Source organism: Onychomys torridus, chromosome 11, assembly GCF_903995425.1.
Source record: "Onychomys torridus chromosome 11, mOncTor1.1, whole genome shotgun sequence".
Classification (NCBI taxonomy): domain Eukaryota; kingdom Metazoa; phylum Chordata; class Mammalia; order Rodentia; family Cricetidae; genus Onychomys; species Onychomys torridus.
Genome location: NC_050453.1, coordinates 72,524,992 through 72,546,513, shown reverse-complemented (window position 1 = coordinate 72,546,513; position 21,522 = coordinate 72,524,992). Strand labels below are relative to the sequence as shown.

Below are 21,522 nucleotides of genomic sequence, written 5' to 3'. Positions count from 1 at the left end.
CCAGGCTAGCCAAATCTACATAGTAAGACCCTGTCTTAAAAAAAAAAAAAAAAGAAAAAAAAAACTACTAGAAGGAAGGATCCTTCTATCGGAATAATGTGCTCCATTGGTTTTGCCAATAAAGCTCACAAGATTGTGAGGTTTTTGCAAGTATAGGCTCCCTTCCACATGTATTGACATTTACCTGTAAAAAAAAATCCTGCCTCGAAAAGTGTCTCCCAACTGTCATACTGGAGATTTGGTAACACACTCTTCAAAGCAAAGCTTACTTTGAAGATATTTGTTTGAAGCTTCCCCTATCAGAGCAGGCACACATGTAGACAATTCAGGAAGTTCAGAGAACTAACTGTGTAGCTTAGCAGTCAGTTTGTCAGGCATGAAAGAAGGGTGACCTTCAGTGGTGACCCCCGGCTTGGGGGTGAGCTGAAAAACTCCCCTAGTGACAGCAGGTCACTGAGCCAAAGGGAAGACGTGACAGCCAATTGAGGAAGGTGGTCAGGAGCAACACTCAGACCAGGGCAAAGGCTCAGTGCAGAGAAGTGCTTGCTGAGAAGCCTGCCAGTCTGAGTTAGATCCCATTACGTACATGATGGGAAGAAAGAACAAACTCCCTCCAGACGTCCAATGCCTTCCACGTGTGTGCGTCGGCACATGCACGTAGACACACATATGCAAAGTAAGTAAGAATGGTACTTGCTTGCTCCTTCTTGAGTGTGGTGCACAGCCATTCCGGGAACTCTGTGAAGTCAAGCTAAGCAGGCCGTCACCAAGTAGCAGCTGTGCAGCCAATTTTTACTCAGGTCACACAGATATAGAAGGCTTACATTACCAATGGCTGATTCTGTCCTCACTGGGAAACTTTGGAAACAAAATATGCCAGGTACCCCGGAAGTTAACTGGGGTAGCATTGTGAATGGTTTCAGCCAAGAGCCCTAAAACCTACAGCAGAGGCATCTCTGCATTTCCTGTTCCCTTTTCTAGACATGATGAAAACAAGAAGCCAAGAAGGAGCACCAGGCAGCTACTTAGGTTACTCCATTGACCAGATCACTTTTAGGGTGAAATGAAGCCATTGGTAATTGCGACAGAGCAGTAGACATAAGCTAATATGTCCTAAGCCAGTGTGTGGGACCACACTGCTTATGGGTTCTAGGGTCCTTTCTATGTCTGGCCAAAAGTAACTTAGGAAAGGAAGGAGGTGTTGTGGCTTACACTTCTGGGTCACAATTCCTCACTGAGGGAAGTCATGGCAGGAACTCAAGTAGGACCTTAAAGCAGAGACTGTAGAGGAAGGCCCCTTGCTGGCTTGTTCAATGGCTTATGCTCAGCTAGATCCTCCATAGCCCAGGAACACCTGACCAGGGAATGGAACTGCTCACAGTGAGCTGGGCCCTCCTGCATTGGTGGATGATGAAGGTAACCCCTAACACACACACACACACACACACACACACACACACACACACACACACACACCAGACGTCCCCACAGGCCTGTGTGAGCTAGGCACTTTGATCAGGTTATTCCAGGATGCATATCAAGTGGACAAAGATAACTAGGACTGAGGAGCTGGTCAGCATTTGTGTCAGTAGGAAATTGAATTATTACTTTTATTGTTTTCTTTTGAGACAGGGTCTCACTATGTAGCCATGGCTGGTCTGGAGCTCTGTGTTGACAAGCTGGCCTCAAACTCACAGAGCTCTGCCTGACTCTGTATCTTAAGTGCTGGGTTAAAGGCATGCACCACCATGCCTGGCTCCAGAAGTCTGGTTATTTTTAAAGTCTCAGAGATGCAGGTGTTGTTTGCTGCACTAGCATGACCTAACCTGCCTTGACTGCTATAGTAGCTTATCCTTCATACAAGGTACAGTCTGAGGCTTGAATAGAGGGCCTTTATTACTCAGTGCACTTTTTAAAAAGTCGAAAGAGTTGGCTGTCTTAGAGGCCTTGAACTCACCAAATAGGCTAGACTGGCTAGCCTGTGAGCCCCAGGGCTCTTTCTGTCTCTGCCTTCCCAATGCTGGGATTTTAGGGATATAGGCTGAATATGAAATGTACCCCATAGGCTCATGAGGTTTGAACTAGTGGGTGCCACAGTTTTGAAAAGTTGTGGAATCTTTAAGAAGCAGAACATTGCTGGAGGAAGTGGGTCGCAGGGGGCAAACTTGGAGATTTCTATAGTTCATACTCCACTTCCTGACTGTGGGTTCAGTGTGACAAACGAGGTCCTGCTCACGCCACCATGCCTCCTGCACCATGATGGGGTGTATTTGAACTGTAACTCAGAATAACCCACACTCCTTTAAATAGCTTCCTCTCGGATAGTTGGTTGCAGAAACGAGAAAAATAACTAAAAACACTAAAGATTCACATAAAATGTCAATTTGTTAAGCTACTGCTCCCTAGGAGTCTATTTCCTGCCCTCCTTACCTAAACACTAAAGCATCATCAATTCAGATTGTGTTGGACTTCAAAATAACTATGTTTAGGGACAATTTTACATTCTGTCCTGTGCTCCACCCTAGTGTCTCTCTGTAAGATAAGTGGGACTAGCTTTGAACTACTTCTTGTTTCTGCATCAAAATACACAACAAAAGCAACCTAATGGGCCAATAGTTTATTTGGCCCACAGTATAACATTGCAGCCCAGCACCGGCGGGAAGGCATGTCTGCAGGAGCGTGAGACATGTTGCAGGAGCAGTCAGGATGCAGCGCACTCAGCTCGCTGTCTTCTTTTCATTTGCTTTGGGACTCCCATCCATGGGAGAGAGCCTCCATTAAGATGGGTTTTCTCTCCTCGATTTACTGAGTCTGGAAACTCTAACAGACATGCCCAGAGATTAGTCTCTTGGATGATTATAGATCCTGTTAAGCTAGATGTCCATATTGACCAGCAGACATGTGTTGGACCCATTATTACATAGAAAGGAAGAGATGTATCCTGAGTTCTACAGCTGGGAAGAGACATCTGAAGTCATATCTTCTGAGGTCAGGTTCTGGATCATTACTACTACACCATGGGTGTCAGTATTGAAGCTGGAGAGGCTATGGTAACACAGTGTACTTTGTGTGTGCGTGGTTTATAGTCTCTGCTCTCTTAACAGAAGCCACTCTGAGGTATTGTGGGTGAGCATATATGACAGGAAGCATAAGAATTAGCAGTAGATCCCATGAAGAATCATGTTGGCATTCATGTGGTTGTATAGACCAAATCATTGGATTCTTAAAGCACCTTTCCATGATAGCTACACCTTCTTTCCTACAAAAGTTAATGCTATAATTTCATCCCCATTATGGCCAGCTGTTGCCCTTGTCTTGTATTTCTATCAAAACTTGACAGCAGATAACAGTAGCCACTTAATGTGTAGTGTGGACATCATTCAGATCCATAGTGACTATTGATTTGTATCAAAACCTCTATTCTTCAATTGGAAAAATGGGAATAGAGAAAGAAATCAGGGTTTTCTTTCGTATGTGTATATGTATGCATGCAACTTGTGTGTGTGTGTGTGTGTGTGTGTGTGTGTGTCATACACATGCGTGCACTCACATGGCAGCCAGAGGATGATGACCTTAGGCATCATTCCTTAGACACTATCTGCCTTTTTAAAAAAATTAAACTGAGACATGATCCCTTGCTAGTCAGGAACTCCCCAAATAGTCTAGACTGGCTGGCCAGAGAGCCCCAAGATCTACCTTTCTCCACCTCCCTAATACTGCCATTACAAGGGAACACCACACCACTTGGCTTTTATTTACTTGAGTTCTGGGAATCAAACTCAGGTCCTCCTGCTTGCAAGACAAACACCTTATAGACGGAGCTTTTTATTCTCTCCCCAAGTCCCAAAAAGATCTTGAAGCAAAACAAAGCAGGGAGTGTTCTAGCAGATGTTGAGGGCCGTGCCTATACAGTGAGAAGCGAGGTATAGCAATGGAGAAAGATACTTCCCATGAGGCAACAAGTGGACCTGATTTCACATTTTTTAATTCTATCTTTGACTACAGATGGGCAAAAGAATGGTGCACACTGACCAGAGAAATTTTACCTAGTCTACATTCTCATTTTTTATTTTGTTTTGTTTATGAGATGAATAAAATTGTAAGCTTCTCATTTTAAGAAAAGGGAAAAACAAGGTCCCACATTGGTGTATTCATTTTTTAGAATCTCCCATGTAGCCTTATGACACATTAAAAATAGCTTTTCCTGTTGGCAATGGCCAGTAAACATAAATATGGAGGATATTGATCTGTCTGATGTCTTCAAAGTTCCTCCAGCTTATGAGCACAGCAGTCTAAAGATCCATTCCCAAATAATACATTTTTGGTAAAAACAGTAACTTTTTCACATTCCAAGTACTTTTATAGAAACTTGTACTGCCAGCATTGAACTTCAGATACTCCAGAAAATAAAATATGCAACATTCAAGCTGGATTTATTTATGGCATTGTTTTTTTAAAGAGTCTATGAAATATATTACAGAGATGGGCTTAGAAATTGTGTATGTATCTGTATGAGTTTGAGTTTGTCAGACTGGATATGAGGGCTGGTGTCTTTAATTATTTTTCATCTTAGTGTATGATATTTGTATGTGTGTGTCTGTGTGTATTCATGTGCATGCCATAACATGTAGGTGAAAGTGAGAGGACCTAGGTTGTTGGTTCTTGCTTTTTATCTTTTTTTGAGACAAAGTCTCTTTGTCGTTTGCTGTTATATATGCTAAATTAGCTGGCCCATGAGCTTCTAGGGATCCTCTTGCATTTGCCTCCCATCTCCCCAAAGAAGCATTGGGGTCACACCCATGTGCTGTTATGCCTGGCTTGCTGTGGCTTTGGGTTTTCACACTTAGGTTCTCAGTATTGCAAGGGCAAGCATTTTATTCACCAACTCATTTCCCCAGCCAACATTAACCATTCTGTATTTATAAAATTATGTTAATAATTTGTTACATTCTTTTAAAGGCTGGTTCCATGCAGGAAATAATAGCATCTTGTGGGTTCTTGGCATGTAGCCACTAACCCCTGTATTCATATTATCTAAGCAAGACATTGGCAGCTCATGGTTGTACTTCTTTATGATATCCATTTGCCCACATGGCATTTTATGTCATTCCCTCCTATGCCTTGCTGGATGAGTGTAATTCTACAAACACGCACACACACACACACACACAACCATAAATGTAGTTTTGCATTCTGCTGCTGCGGGGGAGTGGGGAACACTTGGGATTTGCTTGTTAACATTCAGGAGACTCTTTTGCACTCCATGTGGAAAATAAGTTTCTCCACCGAATGCATAGCTCTCTTCTCACCAACCAGAGTAAGTTTCCTGATGCAGAATCTGTACAAGCCTGCCTAGGGAGAAATTTATGTGGTTTTCTCCTCACATACAGATGGCCCTGGAGTGAATAAGATGCAGTGATTCCAATTGGGTCGGCACCTTTCGATATGTTTGGGAATGTTGCCTCATCCCGGGGAGGGAAGTAGAACACCAGTTTCCAGGCAGCAGTGAGTGTTATTCTCACAAATTTTTGTGCTGGATTAAAAATACATATGATCTAGGGAAGAAAGAAAAATTCCAGCCCTCCAAATTTTATGGAGAGTTACTAGTTCCATGTGGTTTTCAGTTCTCCATATTGTTGTGGAATATTATTTTAAGATGTGTTACATTTGTTTATGCTATGGAACATTTGCTTTAATGTAAAGATGGGTTGCAATCTTTTATGTTGCATTTGTTTAACTTTATAAAGCTTTGCCTATCTAAAACATGTGATTGGTCTAATAAAGAGCTTAATGGCAAAGAGCAAGGCAGGAGAAAGGAGAGGTGGGGCTGGCAGGCAGAGAGAATAAAGAGGAGGAGAATCTGGGAAGAGGAGATTGGGAGCAAGAAAGGGAAAAGGAGAGGAAGAGGACATCAGGGACCAGCCACCCAGCCATACAACCAGCAATGGAGTAAGAAAGAAAAGATATACAGAATTAGAGAAAGATAAAAGCCCAGAGGCAAAAGGTAAATGGGTTAATTTAAAAGAAAAGCTGGCTAGAAACAAACCAAGCTAAAGCCAGACATTATAAGTAAGAATAAGCCTCTGTGTATTTATTTGGGAACTAGGTGTCAGGCCCCCAAGAGCTAAAAATAAAACAAAAACAAAAACCAAACAAAACATACTCTAGCTCTACTGTTCCTGACTATTGTGCTGGTAGGTGGGTAGAGATTGGGGTAAGAACTTCCAAGTGCCAGCCAGCATGAAGACTGCTCCTGCTCCATGGGAGATGCGCTGTTTTCCAAGGAGGAAACTTGTTTTCTCTAAGGAGATAAGTTGGTGTGCAGTTGAGCCCAGTTCAGAACTAGCAAAGTTTCCTGCTCAATGAGTTCTTCTTGGTATGGAAATCCTATCTGCTTTTCACTGTGCTTGCTCTCCAGGAAAGCACATCTGTACTGCTCTACAGTGCAGGACAGATGGGAGGCAGGGTGGGTCACTGAGGGAAGTCATGGAAGCTGAATGGGAATGAAACTTCATGGGGAATGGGAGGCCAGGCAAAATGTGTCTGTCCTTAAGATGTTCTGTCCATGTCTCTCCCCAGTGCATCAAAGAAATGGGCTGTTTGGGCAGCAGTATCTCTGCCATTGTCAACATGAAAAAGCTGCCTTGGCTAAAGGCTAGACTGAGAGCCCCGGCCACTTTGAAGCAGCCCTAGCTACCGAAGCTAATGAACTCAGTGGGAACATAGGGGTGGAAGTCTGGTCAAAAAGAATAAGGCCAAAAATAGGGTCCAAACAAACAAACAAACAAACAAACAAAACATTGGATTTGTTTTATCAAGAAACAGTAGGTCCAGCAGCTCATCCCCAAGTGTCTCAGCGACAGACCCTGCCCTTCCTGTCTTAGATGGAACACCTCTCTGATGGGTGATATCTACATGCATATAAAACTATGAAGAGGGAAAAATGTAACAGATTGGAGAATTAGAGGGAAAGGTGCAACATGAGCTTCATCACACCTGAAAGTATCTATTGATCGCTACTTAGTAATGTGAGGCAGCTGGGGAGAAGACAAAATTCTTTTAAAACAAGTCAGAGCCTCTGACTTTAAGAAACTCAGAGTCTCTCTCTCTCTCTCTCTCTCTCTCTCTCTCTCTCTCTCTCTCTCTCTCTCTCTCTGTGTGTGTGTGTGTGTGTGTGTGTGTGAGAGAGAGAGAGAGAGAGAGAGAGAGAGAGAGAGAGAGAGAGAGAATGCACACACCTATGTACACACACTTGAGTGTGCATTAATATATGTTCAGAGACCAGAGGAAAACTTGAGGTATTGGTCATCAAACACCATCCACCTTGTTTGTTGAAACAGTCTTTTAATGCCCTGTAGCCCATTAAGTAAGGTAGACTGGCCAGGAAGCCCCAGATATACACAGATCAACCTCTCCAGCAATGGGCTTATAGGCAGTAACCACCATTCCCAATTATAAAGTAAACAAAAAGCCATATGTTTTGGTGGTTGAGTTCAGGTCCTTGTGCATCCAAGGCAAGTACTTTATGAACTGTGTTATCTCCTCAGCCCTTAGATATCATTTATAAGATACTATCATGCTATGACAGGAAGAGTCCAGTCGTTTTTGAAAACTCAAAGGAAGGTTTTATTTAGGCAGAGAAGAGCTCAGGGTGTACTCATATGTTTTGTGTGGGATTTGGTGGAATGAGAAAGCCCTTTGGGAGGAAAAATATATTTCCTTGGATAGTTGGTTTTAAAAACTTTAACAGGTATTTATTTGGGCTTCAGGTTATAACAAAAGCTATATATTAAAAATACCACAGTAGAACCTATTATTGCAGAAACCTGAATCTGGAAGCATTGTAATCTAACTGGAGGTAGAATGCTTGGCGGGTATCTGTGAAGTCCCAGGTTCAGTACCTTGTACTGGAAAAGAAGACTTGAAGTTCCACAGTAACATCTGGAGACACATTTTCTAATATGACTTTTCATTGAGTGAAGGTCTTCAGAGCTAAAATCATACTCTGCTTGTAAATAAGCCCATAATACTTTGAACTCAGAACAATGAGCTGGTTCCTTGAGCTTTAGAAACCTTGAAAACCTGAGTTCCATTCCTGGGACCCACATGGTGGAAGGAGATAGCCAACTCCCTTACTTTATCCTCTGCCTTCTACAAGTATACCATGGGACATGCACACACATATACTAAATAAATGGAAAGTTCAGGCTCAGTTAATATACATTAGAACTAATTACATCTCAGTAAAATGACATTTTTTTTCCTACAGGTTTTCATTTGTAATAGCTGTGTGACCAATGTTCAGGAAACGAAGTGATTTAGTATCAGTTAGAGAGAATGAGAAATGTATGATTGAGTCAGTGCTTAAAGGCAAATCCTACCTATAACTACTTAGAAGCAAAGAAGCCAATACAAAACTCTTTCCACGCCTGGACGGGGCTTGGAGGGCGGGGAGAAGAGGCTTATTTCCATCACATTTGGGAAGCAGATGGTACACTGCAAGACAACTGGGAATCTGAACCCTCCTCCTTGAAATAACAAAGCAAAGCAAACTGCCTTTGGGTGTTAAGCAACAATGGGCCACTTCATGGTCTATGATTTTTTTTTTCCCCAGGAAAATAGAGGCGTGGGAAATGAGAATTTTAAAAAGGTGCCATCAGGGAATAAATGACAGTATGTTCTCATCACATACAAAATGCTTTTCTCTGTGACCAGACTCATGAAGGTTATTTTAAAAATATAGCAACTTGATTTTCTTAGTGAGGGTTTAAGGGGATCCCCCAAACCTCTATTTCAATCTGCGGCTTTGAAATGCAACCAGCTTTAAATCATCTTCGGGTTGATATAAAGTGTTCACAACGTTACTCAGGGGTCTGCATGCATGAGGTTGTCTCAACAAGTTCTTATATGTCTGTTTTTTCTTTACCTTTAATTTTTTTTAAGTATAAAGCCAAACATTAGTGGGGGAGATGTGAGCAGGCATTTTTCTTCTTGATCTAGTAACGTCTGCAAAGAACTTCTAATTACACCGGAGTAGTAACTCAGTAGGTATATTGAGACAGCTATATATTATAGCTTAGTAGAAGAAGAAACAAACATGGTTTTATTTACATTGTCTGTAGTGTCTGTGTGTGTCTGTGGTGTGTGTGTCTGTGAGTGTGTGTATATGTGTGTGTGTGTGTGTGTATGTGTGTGTGTGTGTGTTTCCTGTACATATTCAAATACACATATGTGTGCAGGCCAGAGGCCAACCTCAGCTCATCTTCCTTTGTCGTGTTCCACCTGGGTTAATGAGACAAGTACACAGAGTACACAGTTTAGCTAGGCTGGCTGGCCAGAGTACCCCAGGGACCCCCCAGTGTCTGTAACCTGAATACGGGATCGCAAGCACGAACCATACCTGGAGTTTTTTATGTGACTTCTGGGAATTAAACTCTGGCACCCATGTTTGTATAATAATTGCTTTCACAACTGGAGCAGCTCCCCAGCCCCTTTGCCAACCTCAGACTACTGGGACACATTTAGGTCATATGGGTGTAAATGAATGAACTAAGGAGTGAAATGCAACACTGACCTTCTGTGGTGGTGGTGAAGTGTGTTCTCAGAAACATGTTCGACGATGAGTCCATCATCCTGTGCAAACCAGGAAGGATGCCATCACAAACTCCCAACTGCAGTGTCACCAAGGAAACGATCTTAGGAGACCATTGTCATATAGACTTCTGTTCACTGTAATGGCTTTATGTAGGACGTATGTAAAACTACCTTGAGCCCTGGGCCAGGCAGTTCTGAGAACCATATGAAAACTTTGTGTTAGATTTGATGAACACCATGGAAACTTCTCCTCTTCTCCACTGTACAAACAAAACGAAGCATTAGCAGGTGGTGCTGATCATTTGAGAATTTGTGACATCAGTCCTGCCCCACACCCCTATAAACCTAGGGGTTCCCTTTTCCCTCCTTACCCCTCCTGCCCCCTCTCTCTCCTGTCCTTCCTACCTTCCCTTTCTCTTCTCTTTCCTTTCTTCCCTCCTACCCTCTCTCTTCCCCTTCTTCCTCCTCTTCCCCTCCCTCTCCCTGTCATTCATTTTGCAGACCTTAAGTCCTTCAGTGGTCACATACAACATAGGTGCTCATGGGCTCAGCATGGCAAAGACATTGTCCAAAATAAGTCTATGATATGAGTCTGCATTCTTACCTGAAACATTTTCCTTGAATGTCAGTAAAGTCAAGCAGAAGGGGCTGCTATACTTAAGCCAGTAAACCTTGTTTATCCCCTCTCTATCCACCTAACCACAGCCCCTTAAGCGAGCCATCTAACCTTTCACTAACTCAGCTTTCTCATCTTCCAAGTAGATATAATGATATTTCTAAAGTACATTAAAATGATTAATAGATGAGAAAGTTCTTCAATGAGCTCTGTTCAATTTTGAGCTATTAATAATTTAAGACTTGAAAATATGGGGGGGCAGCCTTCACATTCCCAGCTGTCTGTAGGAACCAGTGTTTTGTTTCTGCCATCTTTTCAGAAGTATGAATGGGTTCTGGTGATCTCTCCAGACCCCCAGAAACCATGCAGGAACAAACAAACAAACAAACAAAACCAGGCTTGGTGATGAATGTTTGTAATCCCAAAGCCAAGGAGGGAGAGACAAGAAGATCCCTGGGGTTCACTTGGCAAGCTCTGGACCCATGAGAAAGCCTATCCCAAACAAGGTAGAAAGCATGAAGAATGACACCAAAAGTTGCCTAATGAGCTCCACATGCATGCAAACACACACAGAGGTACACACACACACACACACACACACACACACACACAAACACGCACACATGCACACTTGCATATTTACACATGTCACATGAACACATACATAAAAATCCTGGTTGGGATGTCTTCAGGGTCTTTATTCTGCTGCTAAATAGTCATGTGCATGGTATAACAGTGGGCTTTAAAAAAAATAATTCTATGCTTCCCTGCTTACTATAATGACCTAGCTTAGTAGGTTCATAGGCCTTTGAAAGCCCTTGGTTGTGGCTCATATAATTGGATGTTTGGTTCTTACTTGGTGGAACTGTTTGGGAAGGGTTAGGGGGTGTGGCTTGTTGGAGGAGGTGTGTCGCTGGGGGCATGCTTTGAGGTTTCAAAAGCCCATGCCATTCCCCATTCTCAGCTACTGCTGCAGTATGTGCCTGCCAGCCGGCCTGCAGCTGTGCTCCCTGCCATGAGGGTCTCGAATTCACCCTCTGGAACTGTGAACCCCGGTACACTCTTGTGTATGTCACCTTGGTCCTGGTGTTTGATCAAGGCAGCACAACCGTAACTTAAGACAGCCTCATTCTGGAAGCCCTAGGTAATACAAGCTGCACCCGTTCCTGTTTATTCTTAAACTGGTGTCATTTTGACTTCCTGAAAATGCATCTTTCAGAAGATGACTCTGAAAGACAATCCAAGTTATGAGCAAGAGAGCACTGTTGAGGCTGGGGAGGTCACTCAGAGGCTGAGAGCACTTGCTGCCTTTACAAAGAACTGCGGTCTGGTTCTGAGTACCCATATCTGGAGACTCCCAACTACATGTAACTCTAGCTCCAAGGAGTCTCATGCCCATCTCTGCCCCCTGAAGGGACTGTATTTATATATACACTTACACAGACACACATGTATACACATAATTAATTTTTTTTTAGTGATCATTATGTTTTCTGGATGGAATTCTGGCATTCTGCCCTCATCTCTCTTCTGTGAAACTATTTTTTTAATTAAATAATTTATTTTGTTAAGTTTATATATCTGAGTGTGTTAAGTTTAACATGTTCCCTATATGCCCTTCCCTACCTTTATTAAGACCCTCCCCTGTCCCTATTAATTTCCTTTGTCATTTCTATTTTTTTCTGTCTGTGTGTGTGTGTGTGTGTGTGTGTGTGTGTGTGTGTGTGTGTGCATTATATGCACATTGTTTTGTGTATCTGTATTAAATCTAGGAACTACAAAGGAGAGACTTGCTAAGTTCATTTAACATGACTATCTCCTGTTGTTTCTGTTTCCTTACAAACTACCCGACTTCGTTCTTCTCAATGGCTGAGATTTCCCGTTGTGGATATGCACTGCATTTTCCTTATCCACTCCTTTGTTATTGGACACTGAAGTGAGCCCCATAGTTCAGTGATCATTGTTCCTCAATAAACATTGTTGCTCAGGCATTGTCCTCTGTGTAGTTCTGACCTTTGAGTCCTTACAGATGGGGCTCAAGGTCAATGTCATGTATACAGAGTTGAAATGCATATGGAATAGTCCTGGCTCATTGTAAGTATGCTATCCTTTAAGAAATGAACTGACAGATATAAACTGTCTACTGAGTGCCAACTTTACCTGTAAATGAATATGAACATGGGAAATAAGAGGCATGGTCACAGAACGCAAGTTGTCGTTTATTTGACAGGCACACATGGGAAAGATTTGTGCGCTAAACTGCGAGGTGTTTGAGGCACAAAATGAATGCTATAGAGTGAGTGTAAGAATTCAAAGAGATTGGAGATCAGTGAGAAACATCTTGAGTGGAAAGAGATGCAGACTTGGAAAGCAGAGGAGTGTCCCTGATAAAAGGGACTTACAAGGCAGTAAGTAGCAACAAAGTGAGCTAGTGTCCCAAGTGGATGTGAGTATCACTTTGGGGACCATGGGGGTTGTATTAGCGACCCATCTCTGTGCTGGAACAAAATACCAGAGGAAAACAACTTGAGGGAGGAAGGGTGGCTGTGGCTCACAGTTTGAAGATGCAAACAGTCGGAGTGGGGAAGGCGGTAGGTGCCAGTCACATTCAGGGTGGCCCTTACCTCAGTTTGCCTAGTTTATGAACTCCCTCTCAAACATGTCCAGAGATGTCTTTGCATGGTGATTCTAGGTTCCATCAAGTTGACAGTTGAAGTTAATACCACAGAAGTTTTGGAAGTAAGTAATTAAAGCCAAGCAGGATTAGAACAATTAACATGCTGCAATATAAACTATGTAAATACTCATAAATCAGTCTGAAAAGTATAGGTAAAGCTGTTGACCGAGTTGGCAAAGTTGTGAAGCAAATTAAATTCAATAAGAGAAGAGTTAAATAATCTGCCAGTGTCCTGACCCATGAAGTTCTTCAAAGCAGTTGAAAAGAATGCAGTAAATCTTTTTGTGCTGACATGGGAAGACAACCTTGGAAGGATGCACACAATGTTAATGGAGAGAGCACATTTGTGAAAGATGTGTTGTTGTGTAACTTTTTCTTCATGATTGAAACATTCCATCCTACATAGAAGCTCCTTAAGCAGGAGGTGAAGGACTCAAAATAGTTTCAGAGAGTCCCCCAAATGGACCAGACTCACCAGTCCCCTCCCTGCCAGAATAAACAATAAAAGTGAGAGTCCCCCTCTAACCAAGCGAAGCCAAACTGCCAAGAAGACCCAGACAAGCAAAGCTACAAAGCATCTGAGACCAGTGCAGCTGCCTGGAAGAAGCAGAAATCAGCCAAGCTGCTTGAAAGAGGTTTAGACCAACTGACACACCTGGAAAGGGCACCTTTCAACCTGTTGAACTGCCTATAGACAGTGCAGTGAGCTCCGGGTTCCCAGCTTCATGAGCTGTCGTCATGCAGGGGGTGTGAGCTTTGGTGAGACAGTCATCTTTGAGTCATTTCTGTTCCTATAAGTAACCCCAGTAAAACTCATTGATTCATCAAAGTGGATTTCGGTGGTATCCGTACCGTACTCTGGTCTGTTACAGGTTCCCTGTCTGGGGTGAGAAGATGTGTGTCTTGCATCTCCCCAGGAAAAGTTTTGCCACACAACGTCTGTTAACTTGGCAACTGATTTTAAAAAATCAAAGTGATGCTTGAGGAAGATTGGTGTGAGATCATGTGTTGATCTAAAAAGGAGAGATTATAAGTGAAGAGAGATTCTAGGAGATGTGTGCATGTGAGAGCAGATGTCCAACCCAAGAACAGAACGATTTTCAATGACTTCATGACCCTTTCCCTTCATTTCCCACTTTCACTTTCCTACTCCTCCCTTCCTCCATTTGTCCTTTTCCTCATCCTACCCTTCCTCCCTCTGTCTTCCTCTCCTTCTCTACTCCTTCCTTCTCTACCCCTTCCCTCCTTCCTTCTTCCTTCCCTCCCTCCCTCCCTTCCTTTCATCCTTCTCTACCCCTTCCTTCTTCCCTTCCTTCCTTCTGTGCATCCATCCATCCTTCCTTCCTCCCTCCCTCCCTTCCTCCCTTCCTTCCTTCCTTCCTTCCTTCCTTTCTCCTTCCCTTCCTCCCTCCCTGTCTTCCTTCCTTTCTTTCAATTAAACCCGATGCTTTGCATATCTTAAGCGAGTCCTCTACCCTTGCGCTCTATTCCACAGCCCTCAAATTCTTAACTTAGGAGATAAAGGAGAGGGAAATCCATTCCCTTGTCTACAATTGGGAAGTTTACTTGGAATAAAGATGACTATGACAGCCCTGTGTTAGTGGAAACCCATCTTGAAGAATGTGTTCATGCTTCTGTTTCTTAGGATGGAGGAAACTGTCCGAAGTCTGTTGCAGAGCCAAGGGTCTCCAGAGCAGAAAAGGGAAGAACCTGCCAAGATCGCGACCTACCAGGTACACTGTGTTTCTGACTCTTGGCACCGGTGCATTGGCTTCTTTGTGTGTTGGTTTGTTTGTTTGCTTTGCTTTGCTGGGAGCCATCAAGTCACTTTATTTTGAGAAATTGTAACATGTTTGTTTAACCCAGTGATTTCTAAAAGTCCCCCTTGAAAGCTGTCATAGATGTACTTGCAGGGTTGGGAAGGCATCATGTTGTCCTGTTGTCAGGAAGGTGGGAGGTGTCTGTGTTACATTCTTGGGGTACATGAGAGGGATTGTCTCAAATGTTGACTGGAGGAGCACTTGCCAGAGAAGAAGGGCCAAGGAAGGCCTGAAGAGTAGAGAAATGAGGGTCAGGCCACTCCAGGCTGAGGAGAAGCCTAGCTGAGCTGCAGGGTGAGAGGTACAGCCTAGGCCTGAGGAGATTCTACAGCTCAGAGTCACTGCAAAGAGAAAGCTGGGGCCCACTGGATGGCCAGCCTAGGCTGACCAATGATTTTTCAATGAGCCTCCACCTCAGAAACCAAGATGGAGAATAGAAGGGTGGAGGAAAACACTCAGGGTTGACCTATGGTCCTCACATGCACACACACACATGAACATGTGCATGTACACAAAACTGATGAGGAGTTATAGGAACCCAAATGAGACCATTTGTTTTCCCACACAGGTGACTAATATGTTTTCATAACATTCTCCGCTCTGTACCTCACTCTGTGGGCACCTCTTCCTAGAGAAAAGGTAGTTATTAATTTGAATTTGAGGTATACAAGAAGGGAGGTATTTGTTCATTATAGACTTCAGAAAATGGGAGAAGAACATGAGTTATAAAACACAGATGTCGTGTGTTCACTCAACAAACACTTCGTTTCAGAGATGTATAGACATGGCCTTATGCTCTGTCAGGAGATGAGAGAGAGGAGACAGAGTGGTTGGGGTGGGGCATGGAACTGGTTTGTCAGCCTGAGTCCCTAGCAGGCTCCCTTTATTTGCCAATTAGTGTCGTAAAGATGGCAAAGCATAGCTGAACACGACATGTGTAAGATACATCCATACTAGTGAATCTCCTGGTCATCAGCCTTCGTCACATCTTCTGCTGGATTGGGGGGAATGGCTGGGAAATTTGTTGCTCCCTCATATGGGGTGTCTTCACCTCATCTGACTCTGGTTTCCCAGCTTGCACCATTTCCCAGGAAGGAGCCACAAACCTGTGTGCAGGCTCAGCCGTGGGGGAAGCTGGAGTTTGCCTGGGTTTCCATTGTTGTGTGTTTGTTCTGAGGCTTTTCTTGTCCTTTACTGTCGAATATCAGAACCACAGCTCCCAGTGTTGGAGATCCACACTCACTGTTCTTTGTGCTCTAAACATGGTCAGATTTTCTTCGCTGGGTCCCTTCCTGAGTGCGTTGCCTAACGCAGTCCTTGTGTGAATTATAACTTGCCTTGTTCGATGTGGATTCTTTCAAAGCAGGATATACATTTCTCCCTAGCAGCTGAAGAAATGCCTCTGTGGTGATCATTTTGTGAAGTTTGCCATTGTGCCATTCTAGACATTTCTTTTGAATTTGGATGATGTTCATGATCTCAAGTTTGTGTACAAAGTCATTTATGTGCAGGTGCCCATGCATGTATATGATGCATGCTTATGTATGCATATGTACCTGTGTGTGTATGTATGTGTGCACCTGTGTGCCTTTGTGTGTACATACCTGTGTGTGTATACGTATGCATGTGTACCTATGTGAATATATGTATGTACTGTGTGTATACCTGTGCTTACACGTGTGTGCCTGTATGTGTACATGTGTGTATACCCGAGTGTGTGCCTGTATGTGTACATATGTGTATTTGTGTGTGTGCCTGTGTAACTATGTATGTGTACACACATGTGCACATATGTGCATGTGAGTGAGATGTACCTGTTTGTGTAAGTGTACATGTGTTTATGGGTACACACACATATGTGAGTACATGGAGACTGGAGATCAACCTTAACTCTTATTCCTTAGGTTTTGTCCACTTGTTTGTTTGAGACAAGCTCTCTCACTTGCCCAGAACTTGCCAATTCAGCCCTGCTGCTGGCCAGGGATCTGCCTGTCTCTCTTTGCCCAGTGCTGGGATTAAAAACACATCCCCTTACCTGGCTTTTTGCATGTGTTCTAGTAAACCCAAATGGCCATGTGTGCTCCAACCTCTAGAGACCCTGTCACCAGCCTAGGACTTCCTTTACTGAGCCAATCTCTATTCAACATCTCTTAATATGGGCCCAAGGGCAGGAACCCTGCGCCTGCTTCCTGGTGTCTGTGACCAGGTCTCATTGTCAGTACCAATAATCAGTCTGTAAGAAACTCTGGTTAGCCCAGCAGCCTCTAAGGTGGATATTCTTGTGGCCATCGTAAGCTGGTGCCATAGATACCTTTTGACTCTTGCTAAAATTAGAAGTAAGTCCCAGGTATTTCCAGATTACATGTGTGGAATTAAACTATCTTCAGAGTGTTAGTATGTATGTGTATACATACAAAGTGGGTGCGTTCATAAAACCCAGATCAAAAAGTCACCATTTCAGCATTAAAATAAGTAAATAGGGACTGGGGAGATGACCCCATTTGTAAAGTAGTTAGTTGTCCAAGTGTGAGGACCTGAGTTTCATCCCTGACACCCATGTAAAAGCTGTGTGTAGTACAGCATACACTTGTCATGCCTGCCCTGGGGAGGCAGAGTCAGCAGGATCCCTGCACCTCACTGGCAAGCCACTAGAACCCAGTCAGTGACACTCAGGCCCAAGAGACCCTGACACAGAAAACCACTGTAGATGACTTCTGGGGAACAACAGCCAAAATTGATCCCTGACCTCCATGTGCAAGTACACATGTGAATGCACACGTGCACCTGCACACATACAGACGCTATTCAAATTAACCACTGAGTAATGAAATAGAAAAAAAATGAAAGAAAGCTCACAAACTTGTAAGACAGTGTTTTGCACTCATTCTCACTGTGGAAGTGGCAGCTCCTGAGTGATGGAGCCATTGTCCGTATGTGTGGAGAAGACACCGTGTGCACCAGGGACAGACTCATTTCTTTGGGGAGAAACACGAGATGTGAGAAGCTTGCATTCAGAGCAGCCCCAGTGTAAACATCTGCTTCCCTCTTGCTTCGCCTGGCTCCGTGGTCCTTCCCTCTGGATGTTCCGGGCTGTGGGCTACACTGCGCTGCATCATTGTGCCACTTGGGCCAGGCTTTTCTGTAGTTAAGTTTGGAAACTTTGGTCTGAAAAAAAGAATCAAAGTTGCACATGAAAAAGAGGGTCATTGAGCATCTGTGAAACAGAGCAACTGTTAGGAGAGAGACACATAGTCTCTGGCTACCAGGATACAGACCCACAAGCAGCCTGGATGGAGTGGGATCTTCACGGACTCTTGATGGATCCTCCTTTCACAGCCCCCTGCGTCCCCAGCTGCCTGTGTGTTTCTCTGTTGTAGCGGCTGTGATCTCTCATGTTCCCACTTCTTTTTTAAAGTAAGGAACATGAATTGAATCACATTAGTTAATTCATTAAGAATGTGACAGCCAAATAGGACGAGGAACAAGACTTTGGACCTCACACAGAAAGCCTCTGAGTTCCTCATTTTTCATGCTTTTAAAAGAGAGTTTGGAGCTAAATGAGGAATTCTAAATATAACAATGGCAACAATGTTGTTAAAATGACACAAATATGAAATGTCAGATTCCTTCTTGAGAATTCTATTCTGTTTGCACACTTACAGGTCAACATGGGGCGAGAGTTCTTGTTTCTTTACATTTTGTCTGTGTGCGTTCAGGTGTATTTATGTGTGAACACACATACATATGTATCTGTGAGCATAGAGAGGCCAGAGGTTGACTTTGGTGTTGTTCCTCAGGTGCTGACTACCTGGATTTTGAAGACAGTGTCTTCCCTGGCCTGGAACTTGACAAGTAGTCTAGGCTGGCTTATTGGTGTAATTATTAAGGCCACTCCACATAGTTAAAAGGGAAGTTTATTTTGTGGGGTAACTTACAAATGAAGGGATAGGTTGTAGGGTCTGGGAAAGGTATGGTGCAGTCTGGCGCTGTTCTCTGGAGAACTCTGCTCGGTCTACCTCCAGCGTCCAGCGTCCCAGAACCAAGAGAGACCTCCTCTCAATCCTCGGTCTTCCGCTTCCTCCTCCGCCCTGCCTTGTGGGTGTGACCATTACCGAAGCCTCAATGTGGGTTGGAACTTCCAGGCCAATGCTGGGATGGCTACCCACTACACTGGCTGGCCAGCAAGGTCTGGGGATCTACCTGTCTCTTCCTCCTACACTGCAATTATAAACATGTGGCATCTTGCCTGACTTTTCATCTGGGTGCTGGGAATGAAACACAGGTTTACATGCTTGCATGAGAAGCACTTTACCAACTGAGAAATTTTGCTAGGTCCCATTGGCACCCTTTTAATTGGAATAGAAGGTAGCCATAAAAGTGGAGTAGAGATTGAGTCCAGAGAATTCAATTGCCCTCACGGTAGATAATTTAGAGAATTATATAATGACGAGAAAAGTGACCACAGTGTTCAAGTTTATTGACTTTATTCTTCCATTTTTCCCTTCGTGGACAGCCCTGTGCTATCTAAGCCCAGGGCCATCACTTCCAAAGATGGGCTCCATTCAGACATGGGTCCTTCCATAGGCATTTAAATCAGCTGAATTCTCATGACTTGTCCTTGGGCAACCTTTATTAGTTTACATTAATTTTACAAACTAATAAGCTTCACAGTGACATTTTTTATATACACACATTCTGCAGGTGACCATAATCATCCCTTCAGTATTTTATGGAAAAGAAATCCCATTGTATGCCTCCTAGCTCAACATCAAAATTACTTGGTTCATCCTTAAGTGATTCCTTAAAAGAATTGTCAGGTGTGATTAAGTATTGAGAAATGTATCTTCCCTAGTTATCTTAAGAACTGTCCATCATCAAATATACATATATTAATATTAATTTGTGTTTGTGTGTGAGTACAGGAACATCCATGGAGATCAGAGGACAACTTTCAGGAGTCTGCTCTCCCCTCCCAGTATGTTTTGAGGCAGGGTTTCTCCCATTCTGTTGCTGCACTATGTGTTCCATGCTAGCTAGCTCATGGGTTTGCTGACAATTCTCCCATCCCTGCCTCCCCACGAGAGCACAGGGACAATAGATGTACACACTCACATTCTGCTTTTCACATGGGTTCTAAGGATTGAACTTGGGTTGCCAGATTCCTGTAGTTGGTGCCTTTGCCTGCAGAGCCTGAAATATACATCTTAATTTTCCTGTGGCACACTGAAAGTACATGGTGTTGTCCAGGACCTTCCTTACTGATACTTACTGATACTTCCTTACTGATACACTCTCCCAGCTTGGGAGAGTGGTTAATGTTTTACCAGTTATGAATGCATTTCAAATGTACTAAAACTCACCCTGTAGCTGAGGATACCCTTTAACTTCTGGTCATCCTGCCTTCAACTCCAGAGTGCCAAGGTTACAAGCACGCACTACCTGCCCAGTTTATGAGATAGCAGGATGGAACTTAGGGCTTTTGGATGCTACCCAGGCCTTTGACCAACTGAGCTACGTCCATATCCCTTGTAAGTTATAATTCTTACCAAAATTGGTAGGAAAATATTTTTCCTCTTACCATCATGATTTAAGTATACTTAAACAGAACCAAACTTTAAGTAGTCCACACAGGAAAGTTAGAACTGAAAAATTACATTCTTCAACTTTAAAATAGAAAAGAAACCCTTTTCTTAGAAAGCATCTTTAATAGCAGTGTTCATGGTATAAAATACAAAATTTCCAAACGTCTAATATGGTAGTATTTTCTTTTTCACAAAAAATAAATAAATAAATAAATAAATAAATAAATAAATAAATAAATAAATAAAAAAAATGTGCAGCACAACCAAAGTGTGATTTTCAAGGAAGAAAGCTCTCACTTTCCAGTTCTTCACAGGTTTGTATGGATGTCACCCGAGGGCCTTGTCATGGAGTCAGCTCAGTGGCCACACCCTGAATCTGCTGAGTTAAAACTATAAGCACAGAGACGATGTTGGTTTTGAAGTCCTCTTTGACAAATCAATCTAGTGATTTCTCTGGCCCAGTGGTTTGGCTGGTAACCAAGGAGATGCTTCAACACCGAGTCCTCCACCCCAATTCAATCACAACCTTCCCTTCTTATTATGGGATACAATGAAGCTTGAGGTTTGGAGCTCTCAGTTCTCCTTGCCCCCACCCCTAGCCACTCATACAACAGCACATGCTACACTCATCAGTACTGAGTCACACACACTTCTGACTTGTTTTCATACGCACCCTGGCAGCCACCTAGCCAAGAGAAGAGAGACGACTGTAAATCCTGTAAACCGTAGAAGCTATTTACAAAGGATTTCCTTTCTTTGTGTTGCCATTTAAAAATTTTATTACATTTAGTTATCTGGTTTTTCTAGTGTGGGCAGTAGGGGTAGGGATAGGGGTCACATGCCACAGCACACTTGTGGAGGTCAGAGGACAACTGGTGTGGGCCTACTGTCTCTTTTCACCTTGTGGGTCCTGGGGATCCAACTCAAGTCATCTGGTGTCTTTATCCACTAAGCCACCCTATTGGCCCCATTTTACCATTTTTATTTTAACCTAAAGAAGATATATAAAATGACCATGTACAGTAAATCCAGTGAACATGTACAAGCTAAGAAAAATAGTATTTAAAGTTCTGCTGTTTGTGGAGAGAGTGGTGAAGTCCTGGCACAGTTATTTATAAAATTATAAATAATTGGGATATGAAATATTTTTAGTGAGTGCCGTTATTTATGTCAGTGGCCTGTAAACTTAGGAAGACTCTTGATTCTTCTTTGAGAGGTTTGCCCTTTTCTGAG

General features: G+C 43.1%; 1 protein-coding gene across 1 annotated transcript in view; it reads left to right on the top strand.

The window, feature by feature from the left end:
* The window catches only part of Nckap5 (NCK associated protein 5), a 918,845-nt gene that overhangs the window by 543,859 nt on the left and 353,464 nt on the right, over window positions 1–21,522 (top strand). The window contains exon 6 of the mRNA XM_036202994.1: window positions 14,533–14,620. Within this exon, the coding sequence (XP_036058887.1) occupies window positions 14,533–14,620 (88 nt within the window). The remainder of the gene's footprint in view (window positions 1–14,532; window positions 14,621–21,522) is intronic.